The sequence below is a fragment of the Sander vitreus genome, chromosome 2 (assembly GCF_031162955.1).
Source record: "Sander vitreus isolate 19-12246 chromosome 2, sanVit1, whole genome shotgun sequence".
NCBI lineage: Eukaryota > Metazoa > Chordata > Actinopteri > Perciformes > Percidae > Sander > Sander vitreus.
The window spans coordinates 38,304,467-38,330,063 of NC_135856.1; the positions used below are offsets into that span (position 1 = coordinate 38,304,467).

At 41.6% G+C, this 25,597-nt stretch overlaps 1 protein-coding gene across 1 annotated transcript in view; it reads left to right on the forward strand.

Annotated features, from left to right (window-relative positions):
• Window positions 1-25,597, forward strand: part of sorcs1 (sortilin-related VPS10 domain containing receptor 1) — a 237,437-nt gene that overhangs the window by 150,242 nt on the left and 61,598 nt on the right. Inside the window, exons 5-9 of the mRNA XM_078267920.1 lie at window positions 2,571-2,644; window positions 9,328-9,392; window positions 11,143-11,261; window positions 11,453-11,542; window positions 13,132-13,311. Of these exons, the coding sequence (XP_078124046.1) occupies window positions 2,571-2,644; window positions 9,328-9,392; window positions 11,143-11,261; window positions 11,453-11,542; window positions 13,132-13,311 (528 nt within the window). The remainder of the gene's footprint in view (window positions 1-2,570; window positions 2,645-9,327; window positions 9,393-11,142; window positions 11,262-11,452; window positions 11,543-13,131; window positions 13,312-25,597) is intronic.

The following is a 25,597-nucleotide window of genomic DNA, read 5'->3' on the forward strand; positions in this document are numbered from 1 at the left end:
AGGGTCCCAGACCATATGCTGGAAAGTTACAGTTTGTTCAGGTTGACAGAAAGTGCAATAGGGAGTGGGAATGACTTTAGAGACGTATCTCTTCTGGGGAGTCCAATATGTCCTATGACATATGTTGAAGTGCATATACTGGTGGTTTGGGTTCTTGGAACAGTGGAAAATGTCCCAAACTGTCTACCAATTAGACAGTTTGGGACATTTTCGTGCGTTCCCCTCAGGGCTCAGCTCTTGTTCCCATTTCTTTACTATTGGGAGTTCTCCTATGGATACTTGCATTAGCTTAGCATAAATCTTGGACACTAATCCCCTCACAGGAAAATCAACAAACCATTTAATGACTGGGTGTGCCTCAAGACTGTTTACCCATGGCACTCCATAACATTTTAGGGCTGATCTTAAGCGAAGATAAAAGTAGAAGGATGTCCTGGGGACCTCAAAACTAGCTCTTAGGTCTTCAAAACTCATCATACCTTTCTCATTGAATAGCTGGTCTAAAGTATAAATACCTCTGTCACTCCACTGCTTATAAGCAAAGGGTTTGTTACTAGACATTAAGTGTGTATTGTGCCATATTTTGGTATTCAAATGCCACTTATTGGTGTAGCGTAGTTGCTCCACCACCTGTTTAAAGTTGGTCAATGTGTTGGTGATAATAGGGCCATAGGCTAGCATACACTTTTTTGGACACACACCTGCAAAGGCAAGGTCTTGCAGTCTTAGACTTCCAGTGAGGTTTTTCTCTATTTCTCTCCATGAAACTGTAGATGAGGGGTCCATCCATACTCTGAGGGCCCGTAGCTGAAAGGCTCTGTGATACATTTTAAAGTTGGGGAGGGCCAGGCCTCATGTGTTTGTGGTACATTGCAGGGTCGAGTATTTTAGCCTAGGTTGATTATTATTCCAAATATACCGCCAAATTAAGTTTCTTCCAGAAAGCAGTAGTCAAAAATCCAAGGGAATCAGGAACTCAGGAACACAGGAAAAAGGGAAAAACACTCAAAGGCTGCACACAAGGAAAACAGACGATCTCGAACAGGAGTAAGAGTAAGACTGAACTTAAATACACAAGACAGGGGGACAATGAGACGCAGGGGCAACACATAGGCGCGGGGACAGGTAATCACACAGGCAGGAAGGGGAACAAAGACCAGGGAGTCAACAGATCTGAAATGACACAAGAAGGTAAGTTTCAAAATAAAACAGGAAATGGAAAACTAAACAGAAAACACGAAACCAACTAAAAACAAAAACTTGAGACAAAGACGAGACATGACACTGCCTCAATAAAACAGGGGTGAACAGAGTTTTGTTTGTGGTGTTAATAGCATTGTAAAATTACATTTAAAGCTGCATTGTCCAATTGTTCTTTGTCTTTTTTTTTGTCAATTTGGGACATGATTCGGTAGCAAGCTAAAAATCACAGACACTATTATCATCTTATAGAGTGTTACACATCCAGCAGACAAAGAGCAACATTAGCATTCATCTGGAGTCAGGATTTTGGCCAATTGACGTATATGAAAGTCCAAAATCTACTCCCTTTTTTCTGTTTACTCTGTTTTGGGCTTCACCAACTCAGAGTCTCAGGTCTTTAGTTGCAAACTTCTCGACGATGTTCTTCAGCGAGTCGCTAGTCTATATCTACGACATTCCAATGTTCAGGTGCTGCCGGAAATTCCGCCGGATGTCCCTCATTTCGGCCGGATGTCCGTTTCCTTCCGCTTCCTTTGTGTTGGCGTTCTAACCTCCGGTGGGTTTCTGAGGACTATGGTTAACTGGTCCTCAGATCTCTGCAGGGTAAATCCAGACAGCTAGCTAGACTATCTGTCCAATCTGAGTTTTCTGTTGCACGACTAAAACATGTTTTATTTTTCTCAATGCTTTCATTGATGAAAGCAGTGAGAAACCAAACAGAAAAATTGCTGGCCAGAAACCAAAACAATTAGTAACACCATCTTTTCCTAAACCTAACTGTCCTGTTCTTGTGCCACATGTCTGTTAAACATAAGTCCCGACCCAGGGCGCTGAAAAATGACACCAAGAGTCCTGTCCAAGCACGTCTAAATATGACACTAAAGGAGACTATTTGTGTCAATAACAAACTTTTCAAAGGCACCTCACCAAGCGTCGCTTTTTTGACGCGATGGGAGTGAGAATGTGTTGGCAGTAATGGCTAGTCATGCCGTGACTTTTGCTGCCCATGTTATTCCTCTGCAGTGTTGAAATCCTATGTCAATTCTAATCTTATTTACTGGATTCAAATAAAGAACTTATGTACAGTGTGTGTGATGTGGGTGTGTGTGTGTGTGTGTGTGTGTGTGTGAGATAGAGAGAGTTTGTCTCCCACTCGCCGCTGCTGCTGATCACTGAGGTACTAGGTAAATCAAAGTGGGAAAACAAACCTGGAGAAGAAATGCTGTGCACATGCACATCATTTTACGGCGAACGCAGTTCAGCATTTGATAGTAGGATTGTTTGTGTCGTACGAAATGGTAAATTTGATCGGCTGTTAAGATGGTATGTGAATGAACGCTAACTGGTGCCTGGTTGTCTTGCTACAGCTCTACAGCTCGGTGGAATTTGGGAGGAGGTGGCAGATGGTGCACGAGAGAGTGGCTCCCAATCGCTTCTACTGGTAAGTACAGAGATCTGATCATTGTTAAACAAGTTGTAGGCAATAGAAAGGATGAACTAGATCGAGTATTTTAGCCTAGGTTGATTATTATTCCAAATATACCGCCAAATTAAGTTTCTTCCAGAAAGCAGTAGTCAAAAATCCAAGGGAATCAGGAACTCAGGAACACAGGAAAAAGGGAAAAACACTCAAAGGCTGCACACAAGGAAAACAGACGATCTCGAACAGGAGTAAGAGTAAGACTGAACTTAAATACACAAGACAGGGGGACAATGAGACGCAGGGGCAACACATAGGCGCGGGGACAGGTAATCACACAGGCAGGAAGGGGAACAAAGACCAGGGAGTCAACAGATCTGAAATGACACGAGAAGGTAAGTTTCAAAATAAAACAGGAAATGGAAAACTAAACAGAAAACACGAAACCAACTAAAAACAAAAACTTGAGACAAAGACGAGACATGACACTGCCTCAATAAAACAGGGGTGAACAGAGTTTTGTTTGTGGTGTTAATAGTATTGTAAAATTACATTTAAAGCTGCATTGTCCAATTGTTCTTTGTCTTTTTTTTTGTCAATTTGGGACATGATTCGGTAGCAAGCTAAAAATCACAGACACTATTATCATCTTATAGAGTGTTACACATCCAGCAGACAAAGAGCAACATTAGCATTCATCTGGAGTCAGGATTTTGGCCAATTGACGTATATGAAAGTCCAAAATCTACTCCCTTTTTTCTGTTTACTCTGTTTTTGGGCTTCACCAACTCAGAGTCTCAGGTCTTTAGTTGCAAACTTCTCGACGATGTTCTTCAGCGAGTCGCTAGTCTATATCTACGACATTCCACTGTTCAGGTGCTGCCGGAAATTCCGCCGGATGTCCCTCATTTCGGCCGGATGTCCGTTTCCTTCCGCTTCCTTTGTGTTGGCGTTCTAACCTCCGGTGGGTTTCTGAGGACTATGGTTAACTGGTCCTCAGATCTCTGCAGGGTAAATCCAGACAGCTAGCTAGACTATCTGTCCAATCTGAGTTTTCTGTTGCACGACTAAAACATGTTTTATTTTTTCTCAATGCTTTCATTGATGAAAGCAGTGAGAAACCAAACAGAAAAATTGCTGGCCAGAAACCAAAAACAATTAGTAACACCATCTTTTCCTAAACCTAACTGTCCTGTTCTTGTGCCACATGTCTGTTAAACATAAGTCCCGACCCAGGGCGCTGAAAAATGACACCAAGAGTCCTGTCCAAGCACGTCTAAATATGACACTAAAGGAGACTATTTGTGTCAATAACAAACTTTTCAAAGGCACTCACCAAGCGTCGCTTTTTTGACGCGATGGGAGTGAGAATGTGTTGGCAGTAATGGCTAGTCATGCCGTGACTTTTGCTGCCCATGTTATTCCTCTGCAGTGTTGAAATCCTATGTCAATTCTAATCTTATTTACTGGATTCAAATAAAGAACTTATGTACAGTGTGTGTGATGTGGGTGTGTGTGTGTGTGTGTGTGTGTGTGTGAGATAGAGAGAGTTTGTCTCCCACTCGCTGCTGCTGCTGATCACTGAGGTACTAGGTAAATCAAAGTGGGAAAACAAACCTGGAGAAGAAATGCTGTGCACATGCACATCATTTTACGGCGAACGCAGTGCAGCATTTGATAGTAGGATTGTTTGTGTCGTACGAAATGGTAAATTTGATCGGCTGTTAAGATGGTATGTGAATGAACGCTAACTGGTGCCTGGTTGTCTTGCTACAGCTCTACAGCTCGGTGGAATTTGGGAGGAGGTGGCAGATGGTGCACGAGAGAGTGGCTCCCAATCGCTTCTACTGGTAAGTACAGAGATCTGATCATTGTTAAACAAGTTGTAGGCAATAGAAAGGATGAACTAGATCTAAAATACACAGTAGTGTTTTTTGTTCTATTCAGGTCAGGGCTGAATGAAAAAGAAAATCTAATCTGCATTCACCTAATGATTATTTACCCTAAATTTAACTCTAGGTTGTTGCTGACATACATATTAAACATGGTAAAGCCCCAGCGTATTGTAATCTACAATATGTTGTTTCTACATGAAAATAATCGGATAAAATGATGCAGTGGCTTTTGTTTCGGTCCTCCTAAGAATATATTTTTCAAACCAGATAGGAAATTATGTCAACTTTTAAGTAACCCTAGCTAATATTCTATTGGAAAATGTTGTAACATGTTAAATTAGTGGTATACTTGACAATACTTAATATTTTTCTGAAAGAATCATGACCACCAATCATGATCAGTCTAAAATGGCATTTTGTTATTTGATAACAGCTACTGTACATAGTTGCCCATACAATTATGTCAATGATGACAAAGTGCTGGTTAAGCTAGGTGGTTAGCTAATGTTAAATTTACAGACTGACACCACAAGTTCACTGCTCCAAATACCAGCAGTCTGCTCTCTAACCTGTTAGATATGCTTTAATCTATTATATGATGAGCTTAAACCTTTAACTGTGAAAATCCAGTTTAAAACCCAGTAGCTATCGGTCATTTACACTTAACCACAAGCAGGCTAGCTGCTAACTGTTTGAAAAGTATGTGATATAAGCTGCCAGATTTTGATCTAGAAAGACCTCACCACTCTCTTATCCAAGGAAGCATTAAAATTAAGGGCAACTGGACTTAGTTAACGGTGAACTGAACAGTAGAGAAACCCAGCTATTTAATCTCTAAGCTGGGTTTCCCTACCGTTCAGTCAGAACTGAAGAAGTCTCTCGGATGAAAGACAAAATGTCTTCGAAGCACCTTTAACGAAGCCAAGTTGCCCTTGATTTTAACCCTTCTTTGGATAACTATGACCTGGATTAACAAGACCTCACCAATCTCTTATTCTTTTTGAACAAACTACCTTTCCAAACATCAAAATAAGAAAGACTTATGTTTATTTTTTGAGGAAACCATCTTTGACTGAATGTTAATTGTACCAGCATGCAGAGACCTGGCAAGCTGTTTGAGCATTAAATACATATCCGCGATATCAAACGACATCTAGTAAGACCGAAAAGGATGCCACTACTAGTACACTAGTACACACTACTGGACACTACTAGTACTTAATTAATTTATATTTTCATAATTAGTCTTTTACACGTGTACGATTTGTCCATAGTTCAGATAACTCTGGAAAACTATTGGACTCTGGAGAATGTGTACTTCCTGACCACATCAAGCTAAAAGAATGTATACCAATTCTAAAAATATAAAGCATTGTAAATTCTTAAACATACATGTATATCACATGCAGTTCTTGTACACTGTTGTATTGTTGTTAGGAAACAATAATTGCGTGACGGCTATCAGTAAAACTAACGTTGAACTCATTGCCAAATGGAGAACACTGTGGACATTTTATATGTCCTGGACAGAAAACGTCACTGCCTCTCCACAAAATGAGGAGCAGATGAGCCAGAGAGGTTTTTAAGATTTTGATTATTTATGTGTCTGACAGCCTTGATCTTCCTCTGTGGCAGACATTTACATTATATGACAGTTTTCAGCCCTGGAGAGAGGCTTCAAAATCAGTTTTTGGGTGCCATCTGAGTATTGTTATCTAGTGATGGTCAATTCACTAGATGGCGCTCAGCTAAATGTAAGACATCCTCATATCTAAACAACATAATAAGATTTCTAAAGTCTCCCTAAACGAGACAACAGGCTGTTCTATTTATTACCGCACGATGGCAGTTTAATCATGTGACCGTATTTAACATAACAGGAACCGTTTTAAACACGTAGTTGACGTTATGAAACAGAACTAGTTAAGTTAAAATACTTAATTAGGCCATGTTTACACTTTGGCATCTTTTTTGACAAGAAGAAGTTGACTAGGGTGCTCTTGCAGTTAAAAAACCACTGGCAGCGTTTAGGTTCCAAAAAGCAGCCAAGAGCGTCCTTTGTTGCTATAACAACACCTACCGCTACAGTATCCATGTTAGCTAACAGGCAAGATAGTTTTGTTAAGACAAGGAGTAGATGATACACTTACCTGAACAACCAAGGATTGGTCAAATCTGTGCCCACACAGCCTCTTTATGGTGTATTTTATGGTACAGTTTTGCAGACTTATATAACTCGCTGTGCTCCGACACTAGCACAACTAGTCTTTCTATCGGTACCTTCTCCATTTTTTCTTGTTGTTATGGAAATGTCAGGTATTGCTACTCAGCTGTCAAAAAAACTCTTCACTTAGGGCGTTTCTTTTTCAGAAAAGTTGAGCTTTTTCTCAACTTCTAAAAGATACTGTGAGCTGCAGAAAAAAACATCAGCGGCGGTGTTTCAGAAAGCGCTCGGGACTTTTTTGAAAACTTTTTTAATGTAAAACAGCCAAGTGTGAACATTGCCTTAGGATCAGTTAAACATCAAGGATTGGCTAACGTTGAAATACTAAAAATGGGGACATAACACAATGTCATGAAAGTCACTGCGTCACGGACTTAAAACTCATAGTAAAACTTGGTTAATTTCAAAAAGACAGTTGAGTTTTGTTTTCACACGGGACAGGAACCCCCAGCTCCTGAGTGAAAGTCCTGTGTTTGTTTGACCCATCCACCAACCCAACCCATATGCTGAATTTGGTGCTCTTACCCCTATTTTCCACCGGGCGCTTCTGCCCCCGCGAGCAAACGCTGCCATTCAAGTCATTGCTTGATATTCCACCAGCCGCGCCACGGTGCGTCCCAGAAGCGTGCGTGAAACGGCTCTCCGCTCTGCTTAAGATACGTGTCAGGTCTATTTTTATGCAAGCCGCGGGGTGTTCGGACAGCCAGGCAGGAAGTGAAACAGTGAGTATATCCAGTCAGTTTACCAAGAGACACCCCCAATATCGTTTATGTCTCCACGGACAACGAGAGATTCATCTTGGTCGTTGAAAAACACAATATAACATCACAGATCTTTTTTTAAGGATCACGCCATGGAGTTAAATTACAGGAGTGCCTGGAGTGGAACGTAGATACTAGCTTAATAAACACGGGATTGTTGCGAGTCGGGCAGCAAGACGCTCCGCTTCTGAGATGCTCTCGGTGTGGAACGGCGTGTGGCGGAGGACGGAACAAAACCGCAGTGCAGCCAGAACGCAGCACAGAGTGGAGAATCGGAGTTATACTTTGTTACCTCACTTCCTCGTTTGCTCTCACGATAATTACTACAGCCCAGAGAGGTCGCCGCCTAACAAGAATCTCTGAGCTGCTTGCACAGTCGACCCATACGGATGTTTTCTGGGTGAAGTCTCACCGACATCAGGTGGACATGTGCTGTCCAACTCAGTGCTATCTAACATGTCTGGCCTCTATACAGTAACTAACTGTAACAAAAAGCTCTCACCTCAACAAACTGTCAGGGTAGTAACAAGCTGGGCAGCCAGGAGTGAAGGGAGCCTGGAGGGCTGATGCTGCAGAAGCTGTCAGAGTTCTATTTTGGGACGCACACTGTGTGGTGGTAACCCTGGTAATGAGGCTGCAGAGGGAGCTTATGTCTGCTGTACATGTGACCACCAAAGACATAAAGAAGATGAAGAGTCGTAAGCTCATTTGCGTTTTTTGTCAACCCGCGCAGCGCTCGTTCACACAGCACTGGTTTGGTTGTGTAAGGTGCGGTGCTGGATATTCCACCGCCTGCGTTCAGCTGTAATCAGTTTGTGAGCTTAGCTAATGCCGCCGTGCAATGTTTTGCATATGACATTACAAATCTCTACGAAAACATCTGGAGCTGCCTGAATGTGATATTTTTTGCAAGGCAAAAGTGTCCTCCCAGACCGCGCAGCTGTCCAAACTAGTGTCATACATACTAAGAGACACTACTGTAGGAACGCAACTTCGAAGCTGAGCTCACTCAGTGGTAAAAAATATACAAGTTTAGACTAACTTTATAGCTCCACTAACTCAAAGAGTTATTCTTTACCTGCCTCACACTGTTCTTGGGTACCTGAATGGATTATTCAGTGAAAATGGAAATGGGGTTTGGATAAGTAGACCATCCTATTCACAGTTGTGTTTCATCTGGGAAATCACCGATACTACCAATAAGTAGAATGATTAGAAGCAATGGAGGTCTCTCACAGTGTCTGCTTCTTTTTCCCCTCTCACACAGACCCCCTTTATTTCTCTATCCTTCTCTTTCCATTGATGTGTGTGTGCTACCTGTGGACACATTCTCTTTCTTCCCCCATCTGTCTCCGCCTCCCCGTTCTGTCTCCATGTGTGTGCTGCCTCTCCTCTGATCCCCCAGTCTTTTTAATACATATTTAATGCCGTAATGATTATATGCTGTTCCATCTGCGGACATCCCTACTGTAGAGAGAAAATCAATGGCTTTTCCTCTCCTAATGATGTCAGGAAACATCTTCCTCCATCTGTCTGGATGGAAAAGGACTTTCTGGGGGCTCTAAACATTTAAATCACATAGTAAACCCGAGGTCCTTTTCCCTCCCACTTTAAACTGCCATTAACAATGAAGACAAAGACATCGCAATTCCTGCTGAAGTTTACCACAACAGGCATAGCACATGATTTAACCTCTCCATAGTTGTACATTTATATGACTTTTCAGCGTGCAATCTATCAGGTCAGACAGCACAGTTGGTGGCATCTGCCCAGAGGCAAAAGACCAATGGTGATGTTCTTAAAACACATTTGTCTGCCTTTCAGGTCGAAAATGGGTTTGGACAAAGAGCCAGGCTTAATTCACCTGGAAACCAGCATCTCTGAAGGACGTGAGTAATTCAATTCCGAGTTCAGCTCTCTATTTTCTCGTGTCTTTGTACTGTATCGTGAGCATTGTGCTAAAGTAGAGAGGAATTGGGAGTTGTGTGGACTATTCTGCTGAAGGGTAATACGAAGGGACAGCGGAAATAGCCGAGTCTGGGGACACACAATGACAACGGAGAGAAAAGTAATGCATATATTAGAATGCTTTTAAAAGCAAGTGATTCAGCTCAGTAGCAATCACGTAGGTATAGAGAAATATCACTCATCCCCCTGAATGACAATGAACGCTGGGATATTGCAGGTTGGTATATAGTTTTTGACTTGCTTTCTGAGTCGGATGTCGGAATCCTTAAAAAAAATTCAATTTTTTTTCATTTAATTATCTGTATTATTATCTGTCCAAACAATTCCATACTTTAATGTTAGTCTGGACAAATCATGTATTCGCAATCGATATAAAACTTTTATGAAATTATGTTTTAAAGGGGAACATGATATGAGAGGTCAGTTTCCAGTCATGGGGAGTGCTACTCAGCCTGTAAGCATATAATGTCCCAGAACAGAAAGCCTGCCTTTCAGCCTAAGATGTGGGTGTTAGGCAGGATGGAAGTGTCTGAAAAACAAAAATTGTATTGGGCGCAGCATTATGGGAAATGTAGGATCTAGCATTTACTGTAAAAAGCGTTTAAGGATTTAACACTCTGGGGTCGAGAGCTCCAACGACGGAGCTCAGCAGAATTAGAATAAATTAGTCATGTATTTACATTAATAGCTTTAAGAGTTTTTATCATTCAAGCATGGCAACAATAATTCCAGAAACCCTATATTTTACACTTTCCAATGTGTACACTGATAAATAATATGTGATTTTTTTAAATAACTTGAATTAGATAAAACATAACACTTTTCACATTACTCCGTGAGAGCAGGGAGAGCACAAACCAAGCCCCCCGTATTTGCATCTGTATTCACATGCCAGTTAGATTCAGTATTGCCATGCAGCTTTGAGCATAATTCATTTAGAGACAAGCTTTGCATTTTGGAAAATGGAGGGCATTCTGAGCGATGTCCGCACTCCACACAGCAGAGCTGTGTACTAAACTGGGAACCGAGAGACTGAAAGTCAGGATATCTCAGCCGCTGCTTCTTCAATTCTCTTGTCTTGTGAGCCCCCTAACTTTGTGGAAATGCAAGACAAATTGTTGGGAGTACAACTTTATTACTGTAATCTTTCATCTCTCACTTAGCTTTAAAAAAAAAATATTTCAAAGTACAATATCATTCCCACCTTTCTGTCAGAACACTCTCTTTGAGGCTAACAGAATAAAGAAAAGCCAATCATACAAACACACATAGCAAACATCAGTCGTGTCAGATGTTACGGTCGCACAGCCAGAGACTCATCACTATTGATCATGCGCTTGTGGGCGAAGCCGACATATATTTGGCAGAGGCTAACATGTGGGGACAGGCTCTCTCCCAGCGCTGCGATTGAAGACAAAGAAAGCAATTGGCCTCTTTGGTCATCTGTCTTCCCCTCCGCCCGGCTCCTCACTTTCTGGGACCACTTCATTGACACGAGTAATGTAGGAAGCCAAAAGAGGCCGCCTGGCTTTGGGTGAAGGCTGCCTTTCTTCATTGGCTAATACTGTCACTGATGCCATGGCTTGATGTGTGTGTATGTGTCTTTTGTGTGTGTGTGTGTGTGTGTGTGTGTGTGTGTGTGTGTGCGTGTGTGTGTGTGTGTGGGAGCAGAGGCACTGTATGTCACCTGCAAGCTGCAGAACTGCACAGATGCCAACAAGGGCAAACCATTCCCCGGCTACATTGACCCCAATTCTCTGGTGGTGCAAGATGAGTATGTGTTTGTCCAGGTAGGTAATTGTCCTGTTTGCTCAGTGAAAAACATTAGAGCAGTGTATGAGGCACAAGTGCAAGGGTTTTGTGGGACATTTTTCAAGGTCATTCTTAGAGAGGTGCTATGTGTCCACTGTTGGTGAAAAATGCTTTGTCTGTTGTGTTATGTCTCCAAAATGTTTTCACTTAACGGTTTCATCACCTTAAGGTGTCAGCTGCAGGGAGGCCAATCTACTATGTGTCTGCTAAAAGGGATGTCTTTACACCAATGAAGCTGCCCAAGTACACACTGCCCAAGGTAACACATTTACCGCCTGAATAAAATTCAATTAACATGAGCAGATACTCTTCATGATTAAAGGTCCCATATTGTAAAAAGTGAGATTTTCATGTCTTGTTTGATTATAAAGCAGGTCGAGGTGCTGTGTAAATACTGTTAAGTATCACAATGCTCAATCCACAGAGAAACACACACAGCCCGTATTCAGAAATAGTGCATTTAAACGAGCCGTCAGGACTTCCGTACAGTTGTCATGTCACAATTATACTATATATAGGTAGAAAGTGCGGCTACAGTCATTCCCCGGCTGCAATGACAGTGCAGAGACATGGAGAGTGCAGATGCTGAAGACCCTGAAACACTGACCAATCAGAGCACTCTGGGCATTTTTAGGATAGGGGCTTAAAGAGACAGGCGCTAAAACGGTGCGTTTCAGACAGAGAGTGAATACAGGTATATTCAGACAGACAGTATGAGAAAAATAATGTGTTTTTTGCACATTTAAGCATGTAAATGTGTTTTAGTATTACATCAAAAAACAAGTATGAACCTGAAAATGAGCATGATATGGGACCTTTAAAAAATAATGAATTGATCCTTGGTAAGAGTCCATATCTCATTATTGGTCACCAAGAATATATGAGACAAATTTCAAATTAAGTTGCTCATGCTGCAGTTCGTGGAAGTTTTCTGCATTCAAAGGCACGTAATATGCTTCCAGCTCAGTTTGGTATGTGGGCTAAAGTTGCAGTCAGGCATCAGTTCATCGCCGGCTCTGCGTGACACTCTCTTTGTTATTTATGGGCAAATCAAGTTAAAAGTAACTCTCACAGTGTTTTCCGGAATTGTTATTCTGTGCTGCTCCGTGTGCGCATGGCCTCGCTTGTCACATCCCTACTGACAATTAGACATGTTTTATTCAATCAAGCCCTAGGCACACCGGTTGCTGTCGGCTTACTGCAAGGTGTTATTGGCACAGTAAGAGGTAGATGAAGCACACAACCAAACAGCATGGCCTCTGAAGCATGATCTGTGCCCAACAAGCCTGCCATAGTGTTAACCCAGCAGGAGTGTAAAAACAGGATACAATGTAAAAGCTTGTAGAGTTCTCATTGAGACATAAGATATCATGATTTTGATTGTAAGGAGAAGCCCTCATGAAGGCCAACTACAAATTAGAGTGTAAGCAGGTTAGCTGCTTATTTATTCTATTCATTTTAGAGCAAAATAATGCAAAAGTAAACAAATTACTTTATTCTTTTTAAGAGGTATATATTCGAGGAGCATATTTAAAAGGTTTTTGCCAAATTACAAGGAAAGGTAAACACACACACACACACACACACACACACACACACACACACACACACCATTTTTCAAATTTGATATTTGTGATATTGGGCTATAATAAAATTGACTTGACTTTTATTAACTACCAAATGAAGAAACCTTCTCGTTGAAACAACATATAACTATGTCTTTCTCGTCATATACAAATTCAACATATAGAAGATATTACAAAGAAATATAAGACCCTGTGGTAGCCTGACAGTTATTTCACGCATCATTGTGATCCCTTACTGGTGTTAACTTTGCCTCTCTGCTAGGACCTGCATGTGATCAGTACGGATGAAAACCGTGTGGTTGCAGCCGTACAGGAGTGGAACCAGAACGAGACCTACAACCTGTACGTGTCGGACACGTCGGGGGTCTACTACACCCTGGCACTGGAGAACGTGGTCAGCAGCATGGGCCCAGAGGGCAACGTCATGATTGACCTCTATGAGGTAAACAAACATCCACGGGACAGAACTGTGGGTCAAGTAGCAAAGTATCACGCGGTATTTCAATATTGCTCAAGTTTCTGTGAAGAAACAAAGGATTTAATTAAGACTGTCTCTGACTAGTCTATATTCACGACGTTCCACTTCCAGGGTTGCTCCGTTGCCGCCGGAAATTCCGTCGGATGTTACTATTTTTGGCTGTTTTTATTCAGACGGCTGATTCCGTAATGGGCCCACGGAAGAATTCCGTTAAATGAACACGGCCCCTTAAGTTAAGGAAAAGGTCGTGGGTTGGCTTACGGTTCCGTGACACGCTAGAAGAACGGGGCGGTTGGGTTTAGGAAAAGAAGAAAGCCACTTTAGGAAACGTGACATGCAGGACACGATCCCCGGTCTCCTGGGTGAAAGTCCTGTGTTTGACCCATCCACCCCCCCAGCCAACCTCCTAACGCGGAAATTCGGCCTTACATAGTACTTGCTACCGTAGTCGCTCTTAATGCTACGTCATCTTCTCATTGAATTTACATTGGCGTTGTTTTCTGTGGTGGCCACACGGAATTTTCACACATTCCGTGCCACCACCACGTAATGCGCTGTTAACAATTCGTGATCATTTCACGGAATTCTGTGCAACCAGGCTGGCCATTGTTAAATCCTAAAATGTCGACCATGCTGTCAACAGGATTCAAGCATCCTGCTGCCACCTACCGTCTACAGTCATCAAGTCAGCCCCCATTTTATCCCCCACCTACCGCTGCTGTGGTAATTCTTTTAAGTGGTGTCAAATGTAACCAGTAACATCTGTGGAAGTAGAATGACTCTGCCTTAGTTTTTGATTGGTAAGCTTTACATGAGGCCTACCCCCCCACCCAAGTCTGCAGTATTCATTTTGGCCACTTTGGTCTTTTAAAATAAGAGTATCAAATAAGGCCTGCTTGATGAGTGCTCAGCCCTCAAGTTTATTATAAACACTGATCAATATTTTAGAGCCAGGAGGCAGATGATGAAATGTACTTGTTTTGTCATTTTTGAAACAAGCCTTTGCTGCTGTAGGCCTACAGACTTCAGAGCACATTGTGTGAATACCAAGCAGCTTCAAAGTGCTGACATCAACAAAGGCAAGTGGGGATTGTGCCAGGGATCTATAGATTTTTGGGAGGCTGAGATTATTTCTTTCTTTGATGAATAACTGCAGATATTACTTCACATAATTCACCTAATCCAAGAAGAAAGGGAAAAGAAAGTGTGTTATAGGCTAATAGTGAGGCTCTGGCTCTCAGATCAGATTTTTTAAAGTCATAACAGCACCCAAACGTAGGCTGAAACTATATCTCTGAATCAAATCATTAAGGTGTCGATGATGCTGCTCGTGTCTTGCTGTGGCCTCGCTGATAGATTCAAATCCACTGTCTTGATTGGGGTCACCACCCAAATCGTAGGATATGCTAAATCTCTCCTCCGAGGGAGATTGAAGTATCTGTCAGTTACTGAAGTGGCGTTTATATCACCTGATGCGAGTTTCACTGGCTCCATTCAGTATCCTTGAGCTATTCCTTGGAGCCTCCAACAAGGAGTCAGATTCGTTTAAGACACATTGATTACTCAAAAGTCCCCAGACAGTCAATCATTCCCCACTCAGTGTGCTGCGTTTGGTTTAGTTGGGAAAACAGAAGAGGTAAGTGAGTGTGGCTGCATTGCCCCAGGGCATGGCTTTGCAGTGCATTGCGTTGATTTTCTGCAACGTGACGTGAAAATATGGAAATGCCTAATGTGTGAGGTCTGCATCTGTTTTCATTTAACCCTTGTGTTGTCTTCTTGTCAACACCAAGAATGTGTTATCCTTATGGGTCAAAATTGAAATTTTGTCTCTTTTTCTGACGTATTCGTCCCTTTTATAGGTGCTTTTGACGCTTTTTAAAAACGTTTTTGTCACTTATTTTAATGCTTGTTTTATTTATGGTCAATAAACCTAATTTTTATGACATTCTGATAATAATTATTATTATAATAATTATAATAATAATTCATGAATTATTTTGACTAATAGTTAAGATCAGAGGATGTTGAGTGAATCAGACTGGTTTATGTCAACATGTAGTCAGGATACCGTTTTGTAACCATTTATACATTTTCTTCAAATGCTATACACCCAAAATGCAATGACAGTAATCATTCATTTTACCTGTGAAGAATGTTGCATGGGTTCCATACACCTTACATGCATGCATCCATGTTGTTTTTGAGCAATTTGGTTGAAAGAAACCCATATTTCTGATATCAAAAAAGGACAACACAAGGTTAAAGCTGTTCTCTTTCTAATTTCCCAGGTAAGCGGGAATAAAGGGGATGTTCCTCGCCAACAAAAAGACAGATAACCAAGTGAAGACGCACATCACCTACAACAGAGGCAGAGATTGGAGGTTACTGCAGGCCCCGCGCAAAGACCTGAGGGGCAACAGCATTCACTGTGTGCTGGTGAGTGTCTGCGTGTCATACATGTTTCTGTACCGTATGTGTGCGCTTCCATCAAAGAGAGGCCTTGACAGGAGTTGACTGACCCCGACAGCAACGAGAGGCCCGAGCTCAGAAAGAGCAGCGCCTGTCAAAGCTGAGTGCTCCAAGGCTGCTTAGCTGAAAGGTCAGCCATTTTGATTCAGTCCAATAAGCGAGAGAGAGAGAGAGAGAGAGAGAGAGAGAGAGAGAGAGAGCATAGATAGATATATGAACTTTTAGTAATCCCAAACTGTGAAATGACTGTTACAGCAGCAGGTATAAGACACACATCCACCCAGAATTACAAGAAATAATAAATAAAATAAAAAAATACCAGAACACCTACTCAACATATAAACGTGAGGAATGAAAAACAATGTACAACATGTATACAAGTAGAGAATAAAATGTACAACCAGCATACATACATAGTATATACATGCAAAATATAGAATATTATATGAAAATATGTAAGCTAGTCTAAGTAAACATACGAGTTTGCAATTTGTGCTTTAGTGCAATTTTGTAATAAATGAGGTAATGACAGTGTTATCTCACACTGAGATTTGTATGGCTTGTGGTATGAATGATTTTCTGTGGGCGCATTAGCACATCTTCTCTTTACGACTTAAAACAGTGTTTCCCACAGAATTAGATTCTATTTGCGGTGGTATCTGACCCGGGGGTGGGGGGTCCACATGCGGAAAGAGGTGGAGAATTATTATATTAATTGTACTGCAAATAGTTTTGGCAACTTTGTATAACAGCTTAAATAGACAATCTGTCCACAGTCCCATCCTCGAGGCTATAAGGGTGCAGAGGCAGTTACAGCACACAATGTCATCTTTCAACACACACCACATAAATTTGCTCTTTGACAAAACAATAGATACCACAAGTTGTAATTCTCTAATTCTGGGTTTTTCCTGGCTCAGAATTGGCCTTAGAGGGGACACATATGAAGCGGGGGTCTGGGGGTCCTCCCCCAGGAAAGTTTGAGCATCAAAAACTTCATTTCCTGCATTCTGATACATTTTCAGGCACATATTTATGGTGAAAACATCTTAATTTATGTCAAGGAAAATAAAAAATTAAATTAAAATTTTTAAATGGTATATAATACCAACTCAGAGTCTCAGGTCTTTAGTTGCAAACTTCTCGACGATGTTCTTCAGCGAGTCGCTAGTCTATATCTACGACATTCCACTGTTCAGGTGCTGCCGGAAATTCCGCCGGATGTCCCTCATTTCGGCCGGATGTCCGTTTCCTTCCGCTTCCTTTGTGTTGGCGTTCTAACCTCCGGTGGGTTTCTGAGGACTATGGTTAACTGGTCCTCAGATCTCTGCAGGGTAAATCCAGACAGCTAGCTAGACTATCTGTCCAATCTGAGTTTTCTGTTGCACGACTAAAACATGTTTTATTTTTCTCAATGCTTTCATTGATGAAAGCAGTGAGAAACCAAACAGAAAAATTGCTGGCCAGAAACCAAAACAATTAGTAACACCATCTTTTCCTAAACCTAACTGTCCTGTTCTTGTGCCACATGTCTGTTAAACATAAGTCCCGACCCAGGGCGCTGAAAAATGACACCAAGAGTCCTGTCCAAGCACGTCTAAATATGACACTAAAGGAGACTATTTGTGTCAATAACAAACTTTTCAAAGGCACCTCACCAAGCGTCGCTTTTTGACGCGATGGGAGTGAGAATGTGTTGGCAGTAATGGCTAGTCATGCCGTGACTTTTGCTGCCCATGTTATTCCTCTGCAGTGTTGAAATCCTATGTCAATTCTAATCTTATTTACTGGATTCAAATAAAGAACTTATGTACAGTGTGTGTGTGTGTGTGTGTGTGTGTGTGTGTGTGTGTGTGTGAGATAGAGAGAGTTTGTCTCCCACTCGCCGCTGCTGCTGATCACTGAGGTACTAGGTAAATCAAAGTGGGAAAACAAACCTGGAGAAGAAATGCTGTGCACATGCACATCATTTTACGGCGAACGCAGTGCAGCATTTGATAGTAGGATTGTTTGTGTCGTACGAAATGGTAAATTTGATCGGCTGTTAAGATGGTATGTGAATGAACGCTAACTGGTGCCTGGTTGTCTTGCTACAGCTCTACAGCTCGGTGGAATTTGGGAGGAGGTGGCAGATGGTGCACGAGAGAGTGGCTCCCAATCGCTTCTACTGGTAAGTACAGAGATCTGATCATTGTTAAACAAGTTGTAGGCAATAGAAAGGATGAACTAGATCTAAAATACACAGTAGTGTTTTTTTGTTCTATTCAGGTCAGGGCTGAATGAAAAAGAAAATCTAATCTGCATTCACCTAATGATTATTTACCCTAAATTTAACTCTAGGTTGTTGCTGACATACATATTAAACATGGTAAAGCCCCAGCGTATTGTAATCTACAATATGTTGTTTCTACATGAAAATAATCGGATAAAATGATGCAGTGGCTTTTGTTTCGGTCCTCCTAAGAATATATTTTTCAAACCAGATAGGAAATTATGTCAACTTTCAAGTAACCCTAGCTAATATTCTATTGGAAAATGTTGTAACATGTTAAATTAGTGGTATACTTGACAATACTTAATATTTTTTCTGAAAGAATCATGACCACCAATCATGATCAGTCTAAAATGGCATTTTGTTATTTGATAACAGCTACTGTACATAGTTGCCCATACAATTATGTCAATGATGACAAAGTGCTGGTTAAGCTAGGTGGTTAGCTAATGTTAAATTTACAGACTGACACCACAAGTTCACTGCTCCAAATACCAGCAGTCTGCTCTCTAACCTGTTAGATATGCTTTAAACTATTATATGATGAGCTTAAACCTTTAACTGTGAAAAATCCAGTTTAAAACCCAGTAGCTATCGGTCATTTACACTTAACCACAAGCAGGCTAGCTGCTAACTGTTTGAAAAGTATGTGATATAAGCTGCCAGATTTTGATCTAGAAAGACCTCACCACTCTCTTATCCAAGGAAGCATTAAAATTAAGGGCAACTGGACTTAGTTAACAGTGAACTGAACAGTAGAGAAACCCAGCTATTTAATCTCTAAACTGGGTTTCCCTACCGTTCAGTCAGAACTGAAGAAGTCTCTCGGATGAAAGACAAAATGTCTTCGAAGCACCTTTAACGAAGCCAAGTTGCCCTTGATTTTAACCCTTCTTTGGATAACTATGACCTGGATTAACAAGACCTCACCAATCTCTTATTCTTTTTGAACAAACTACCTTTCCAAACATCAAAATAAGAAAGACTTATGTTTATTTTTTTGAGGAAACCATCTTTGACTGAATGTTAATTGTACCAGCATGCAGAGACCTGGCAAGCTGTTTGAGCATTAAATACATATCCGCGATATCAAACGACATCTAGTAAGACCGAAAAGGATGCCACTACTAGTACACTAGTACACACTACTGGACACTACTAGTACTTAATTAATTTATATTTTCATAATTAGTCTTTTTACACGTGTACGATTTGTCCATAGTTCAGATAACTCTGGAAAACTATTGGACTCTGGAGAATGTGTACTTCCTGAGCACATCAAGCTAAAAGAATGTATACCAATTCTAAAAATATAAAGCATTGTAAATTCTTAAACATACATGTATATCACATGCAGTTCTTGTACACTGTTGTATTGTTGTTAGGAAACAATAATTGCGTGGACGGCTATCAGTAAAACTAACGTTGAACTCATTGCCAAATGGAGAACACTGTGGACATTTTATATGTCCTGGACAGAAAACGTCACTGCCTCTCCACAAAATGAGGAGCAGATGAGCCAGAGAGGTTTTTAAGATTTTGATTATTTATGTGTCTGACAGCCTTGATCTTCCTCTGTGGCAGACATTTACATTATATGACAGTTTTCAGCCCTGGAGAGAGGCTTCAAAATCAGTTTTTGGGTGCCATCTGAGTATTGTTATCTAGTGATGGTCAATTCACTAGATGGCGCTCAGCTAAATGTAAGACATCCTCATATCTAAACAACATAATAAGATTTCTAAAGTCTCCCTAAACGAGACAACAGGCTGTTCTATTTATTACCGCACGATGGCAGTTTAATCATGTGACCGTATTTAACATAACAGGAACCGTTTTAAACACGTAGTTGACGTTATGAAACAGAACTAGTTAAGTTAAAATACTTAATTAGGCCATGTTTACACTTTGGCATCTTTTTTGACAAGAAGAAGTTGACTAGGGTGCTCTTGCAGTTAAAAAACCACTGGCAGCGTTTAGGTTCCAAAAAGCAGCCAAGAGCGTCCCTTTGTTGCTATAACAACACCTACCGCTACAGTATCCATGTTAGCTAACAGGCAAGATAGTTTTGGTAAGACAAGGAGTAGATGATACACTTACCTGAACAACCAAGGATTGGTCAAATCTGTGCCCACACAGCCTCTTTATGGTGTATTTTATGGTACAGTTTTGCAGACTTATATAACTCGCTGTGCTCCGACACTAGCACAACTAGTCTTTCTATCGGTACCTTCTCCATTTTTTTCTTGTTGTTATGGAAATGTCAGGTATTGCTACTCAGCTGTCAAAAAAACTCTTCACTTAGGGCGTTTCTTTTTCAGAAAAGTTGAGCTTTTTCTCAACTTCTAAAAGATGCTGTGAGCTGCAGAAAAAAAACATCAGCGGCGGTGTTTCAGAAAGCGCTCGGGACTTTTTTTGAAAACTTTTTTAATGTAAAACAGCCAAGTGTGAACATTGCCTTAGGGTCAGTTAAACATCAAGGATTGGCTAACGTTGAAATACTAAAAATGGGGGACATAACACAATGTCATGAAAGTCATTGCGTCACGGACTTAAAACTCATAGTAAAACTTGGTTAATTTCAAAAAGACAGTTGAGTTTTGTTTTCACACGGGACAGGAACCCCCCAGCTCCTGAGTGAAAGTCCTGTGTTTGTTTGACCCATCCACCAACCCAACCCATATGCTGAATTTGGTGCTCTTACCCCTATTTTTCCACCGGGCGCTTCTGCCCCTCGCGAGCAAACGCTGCCATTCAAGTCATTGCTTGATATTCCACCAGCCGCGCCACGGTGCGTCCCCAGAAGCGTGCGTGAAACGGCTCTCCGCTCTGCTTAAGATACGTGTCAGGTCTATTTTTTATGCAAGCCGCGGGGTGTTCGGACAGCCAGGCAGGAAGTGAAACAGTGAGTATATCCAGTCAATTTACCAAGAGACACCCCCAATATCGTTTATGTCTCCACGGACAACGAGAGATTCCATCTTGGTCGTTGAAAAACACAATATAACATCACAGATCTTTTTTTAAGGACCACGCCATGGAGTTAAATTACAGGAGTGCCTGGAGTGGAACGTAGATACTAGCTTAATAAACACGGGGATTGTTGCGAGTCGGGCAGCAAGACGCTCCGCTTCTGAGATGCTCTCGGTGTGGAATGGCGTGTGGCGGAGGACGGAACAAAACCGCAGTGCAGCCAGAACGCAGCACAGAGTGGAGAATCGGAGTTATACTTTGTTACCTCACTTCCTCGTTTGCTCTCACGATAATTACTACAGCCCAGAGAGGTCGCCGCCTAACAAGAATCTCTGAGCTGCTTGCACAGTCGACCCATACGGATGTTTTCTGGGTGAAGTCTAACCGACATCAGGTGGACATGTGCTGTCCAACTCAGTGCTATCTAACATGTCTGGCCTCTATACAGTAACTAACTGTAACAAAAAGCTCTCACCTCAACAAACTGTCAGGGTAGTAACAAGCTGGGCAGCCAGGAGTGAAGGGAGCCTGGAGGGCTGATGCTGCAGAAGCTGTCAGAGTTCTATTTTGGGACGCACACTGTGTGGTGGTAACCCTGGTAATGAGGCTGCAGAGGGAGCTTATGTCTGCTGTACATGTGACCACCAAAGACATAAAGAAGATGAAGAGTCGTAAGCTCATTTGCATTTTTCGTCAACCCGCGCAGCGCTCGTTCACACAGCACTGGTTTGGTTGTGTAAGGTGCGGTGCTGGATATTCCACCGCCTGCGTTCAGCTGTAATCAGTTTGTGAGCTTAGCTAATGCCGCCGTGCAATGTTTTGCATATGACATTACAAATCTCTACGAAAACATCTGGAGCTGCCTGAATGTGATATTTTTTGCAAGGCAAAAGTGTCCTCCCAGACCGCGCAGCTGTCCAAACTAGTGTCATACATACTAAGAGACACTACTGTAGGAACGCAACTTCGAAGCTGAGCTCACTCAGTGGTAAAAATATACAAGTTTAGACTAACTTTATAGCTCCACTAACTCAAAGAGTTATTCTTTACCTGCCTCACACTGTTCTTGGGTACCTGAATGGATTATTCAGTGAAAATGGAAATGGGGTTTGGATAAGTAGACCATCCTATTCACAGTTGTGTTTCATCTGGGAAATCACCGATACTACCAATAAGTAGAATGATTAGAAGCAATGGAGGTCTCTCACAGTGTCTGCTTCTTTTTCCCTCTCACACAGACCCCCTTTATTTCTCTATCCTTCTCTTTCCATTGATGTGTGTGTGCTACCTGTGGACACATTCTCTTTCTTCCCCCATCTGTCTCCGCCTCCCCGTTCTGTCTCCATGTGTGTGCTGCCTCTCCTCTGATCCCCCAGTCTTTTTAATACATATTTAATGCCGTAATGATTATATGCTGTTCCATCTGCGGACATCCCTACTGTAGAGAGAAAATCAATGGCTTTTCCTCTCCTAATGATGTCAGGAAACATCTTCCTCCATCTGTCTGGATGGAAAAGGACTTTCTGGGGGCTCTAAACATTTAAATCACATAGTAAACCCGAGGTCCTTTTCCCTCCCACTTTAAACTGCCATTAACAATGAAGACAAAGACATCGCAATTCCTGCTGAAGTTTACCACAACAGGCATAGCACATGATTTAACCTCTCCATAGTTGTACATTTATATGACTTTTCAGCGTGCAATCTATCAGGTCAGACAGCACAGTTGGTGGCATCTGCCCAGAGGCAAAAGACCAATGGTGATGTTCTTAAAACACATTTGTCTGCCTTTCAGGTCGAAAATGGGTTTGGACAAAGAGCCAGGCTTAATTCACCTGGAAACCAGCATCTCTGAAGGACGTGAGTAATTCAATTCCCGAGTTCAGCTCTCTATTTTCTCGTGTCTTTGTACTGTATCGTGAGCATTGTGCTAAAGTAGAGAGGAATTGGGAGTTGTGTGGACTATTCTGCTGAAGGGTAATACGAAGGGACAGCGGAAATAGCCGAGTCTGGGGACACACAATGACAACGGAGAGAAAAGTAATGCATATATTAGAAATGCTTTTAAAAAGCAAGTGATTCAGCACAGTAGCAATCACGTAGGTATAGAGAAATATCACTCATCCCCTGAATGACAATGAACGCTGGGATATTGCAGGTTGGTATATAGTTTTTGACTTGCTTTCTGAGTCGGATGTCGGAATCCTTAAAAAAAATTCTGTTTTTTTCATTTAATTATCTGTATTATTATCTGTCCAAACAATTCCATACTTTAATGTTAGTCTGGACAAATCATGTATTCACAATCGATATAAAACTTTTATGAAATTATGTTTTAAAGGGGGAACTTGATGTGAGAGGTCAGTTTCCAGTCATGGGGAGTGCTACTCAGCCTGTAAGCATATAATGTCCCAAAACAGAAAGCCTGCCTTTCAGCCTAAGATGTGGGTGTTAGGCAGGATGGAAGTGTCTGAAAAACAAAAATTGTATTGGGCGCAGCATTATGGGAAATGTAGGATCTAGCATTTACTGTAAAAAGCGTTTAAGGATTTAACACTCTGAGTCGAGAGCTCCAACGACGGAGCTCAGCAGAATTAGAATAAATTAGTCATGTATTTACAATAATAGCTTTAAGAGTTTTTATCATTCAAGCATGGCAACAATAATTCCAGAAACCCTATATTTTACACTTTCCAATGTGTACACTGATAAATAATATGTGATTTTTTTAAATAACTTGAATTAGATAAAACATAACACTTTTCACATTACTCCGTGAGAGCAGGGAGAGCACAAACCAAGCCCCCCGTATTTGCATCTGTATTCACATGCCAGTTAGATTCAGTATTGCCATGCAGCTTTGAGCATAATTCATTTAGAGACAAGCTTTGCATTTTGGAAAATGGAGGGCATTCTGAGCGATGTCCGCACTCCACACAGCAGAGCTGTGTACTAAACTGGGAACCGAGAGACTGAAAGTCAGGATATCTCAGCCGCTGCTTCTTCAATTCTCTTGTCTTGTGAGCCCCCTAACTTTGTGGAAATGCAAGACAAATTGTTGGGAGTACAACTTTATTACTGTAATCTTTCATCTCTCACTTAGCTTTAAAAAAAAAATATTTCAAAGTACAATATCATTCCCACCTTTCTGTCAGAACACTCTCTTTGAGGCTAACAGAATAAAGAAAAGCCAATCATACAAACACACATAGCAAACATCAGTCGTGTCAGATGTTACGGTCGCACAGCCAGAGACTCATCACTATTGATCATGCGCTTGTGGGCGAAGCCGACATATATTTGGCAGAGGCTAACATGTGGGGACAGGCTCTCTCCCAGCACTGCGATTGAAGACAAAGAAAGCAATTGGCCTCTTTGGTCATCTGTCTTCCCCTCCGCCCGGCTCCTCACTTTCTGGGACCACTTCATTGACACGAGTAATGTAGGAAGCCAAAAGAGGCCGCCTGGCTTTGGGTGAAGGCTGCCTTTCTTCATTGGCTAATACTGTCACTGATGTCATGGCTTGATGTGTGTGTATGTGTCTTTGTGTGTGTGTGTGTGTGTGTGTGTGTGTGTGTGTGTGTGCGTGTGTGTGTGTGTGGGAGCAGAGGCACTGTATGTCACCTGCAAGCTGCAGAACTGCACAGATGCCAACAAGGGCAAACCATTCCCCGGCTACATTGACCCCAATTCTCTGGTGGTGCAAGATGAGTATGTGTTTGTCCAGGTAGGTAATTGTCCAGTTTGCTCAGTGAAAAACATTAGAGCAGTGTATGAGGCACAAGTGCAAGGGTTTTGTGGGACATTTTTCAAGGTCATTCTTAGAGAGGTGCTATGTGTCCACTGTTGGTGAAAAATGCTTTGTCTGTTGTGTTATGTCTCCAAAATGTTTTCACTTAACGGTTTCATCACCTTAAGGTGTCAGCTGCAGGGAAGCCAATCTACTATGTGTCTGCTAAAAGGGATGTCTTTACACCAATGAAGCTGCCCAAGTACACACTGCCCAAGGTAACACATTTACCGCCTGAATAAAATTCAATTAACATGAGCAGATACTCTTCATGATTAAAGGTCCCATATTGTAAAAAGTGAGATTTTCATGTCTTGTTTGATTATAAAGCAGGTCGAGGTGCTGTGTAAATACTGTTAAGTATCACAATGCTCAATAAACAGAGAAACACACACAGCCCGTATTCAGAAATAGTGCATTTAAACGAGCCGTCAGGACTTCCGTACAGTTGTCATGTCACAATTATACTATATATAGGTAGAAAGTGCGGCTACAGTCATTCCCCGGCTGCAATGACAGTGCAGAGACATGGAGAGTGCAGATGCTGAAGACCCTGAAACACTGACCAATCAGAGCACTCTGGGCATTTTTAGGATAGGGGCTTAAAGAGACAGGCGCTAAAACGGTGCGTTTCAGACAGAGAGTGAATACAGGTATATTCAGACAGACAGTATGAGAAAAATAATGTGTTTTTGCACATTTAAGCATGTAAATGTGTTTTAGTATTACATCAAAAAAACAAGTAT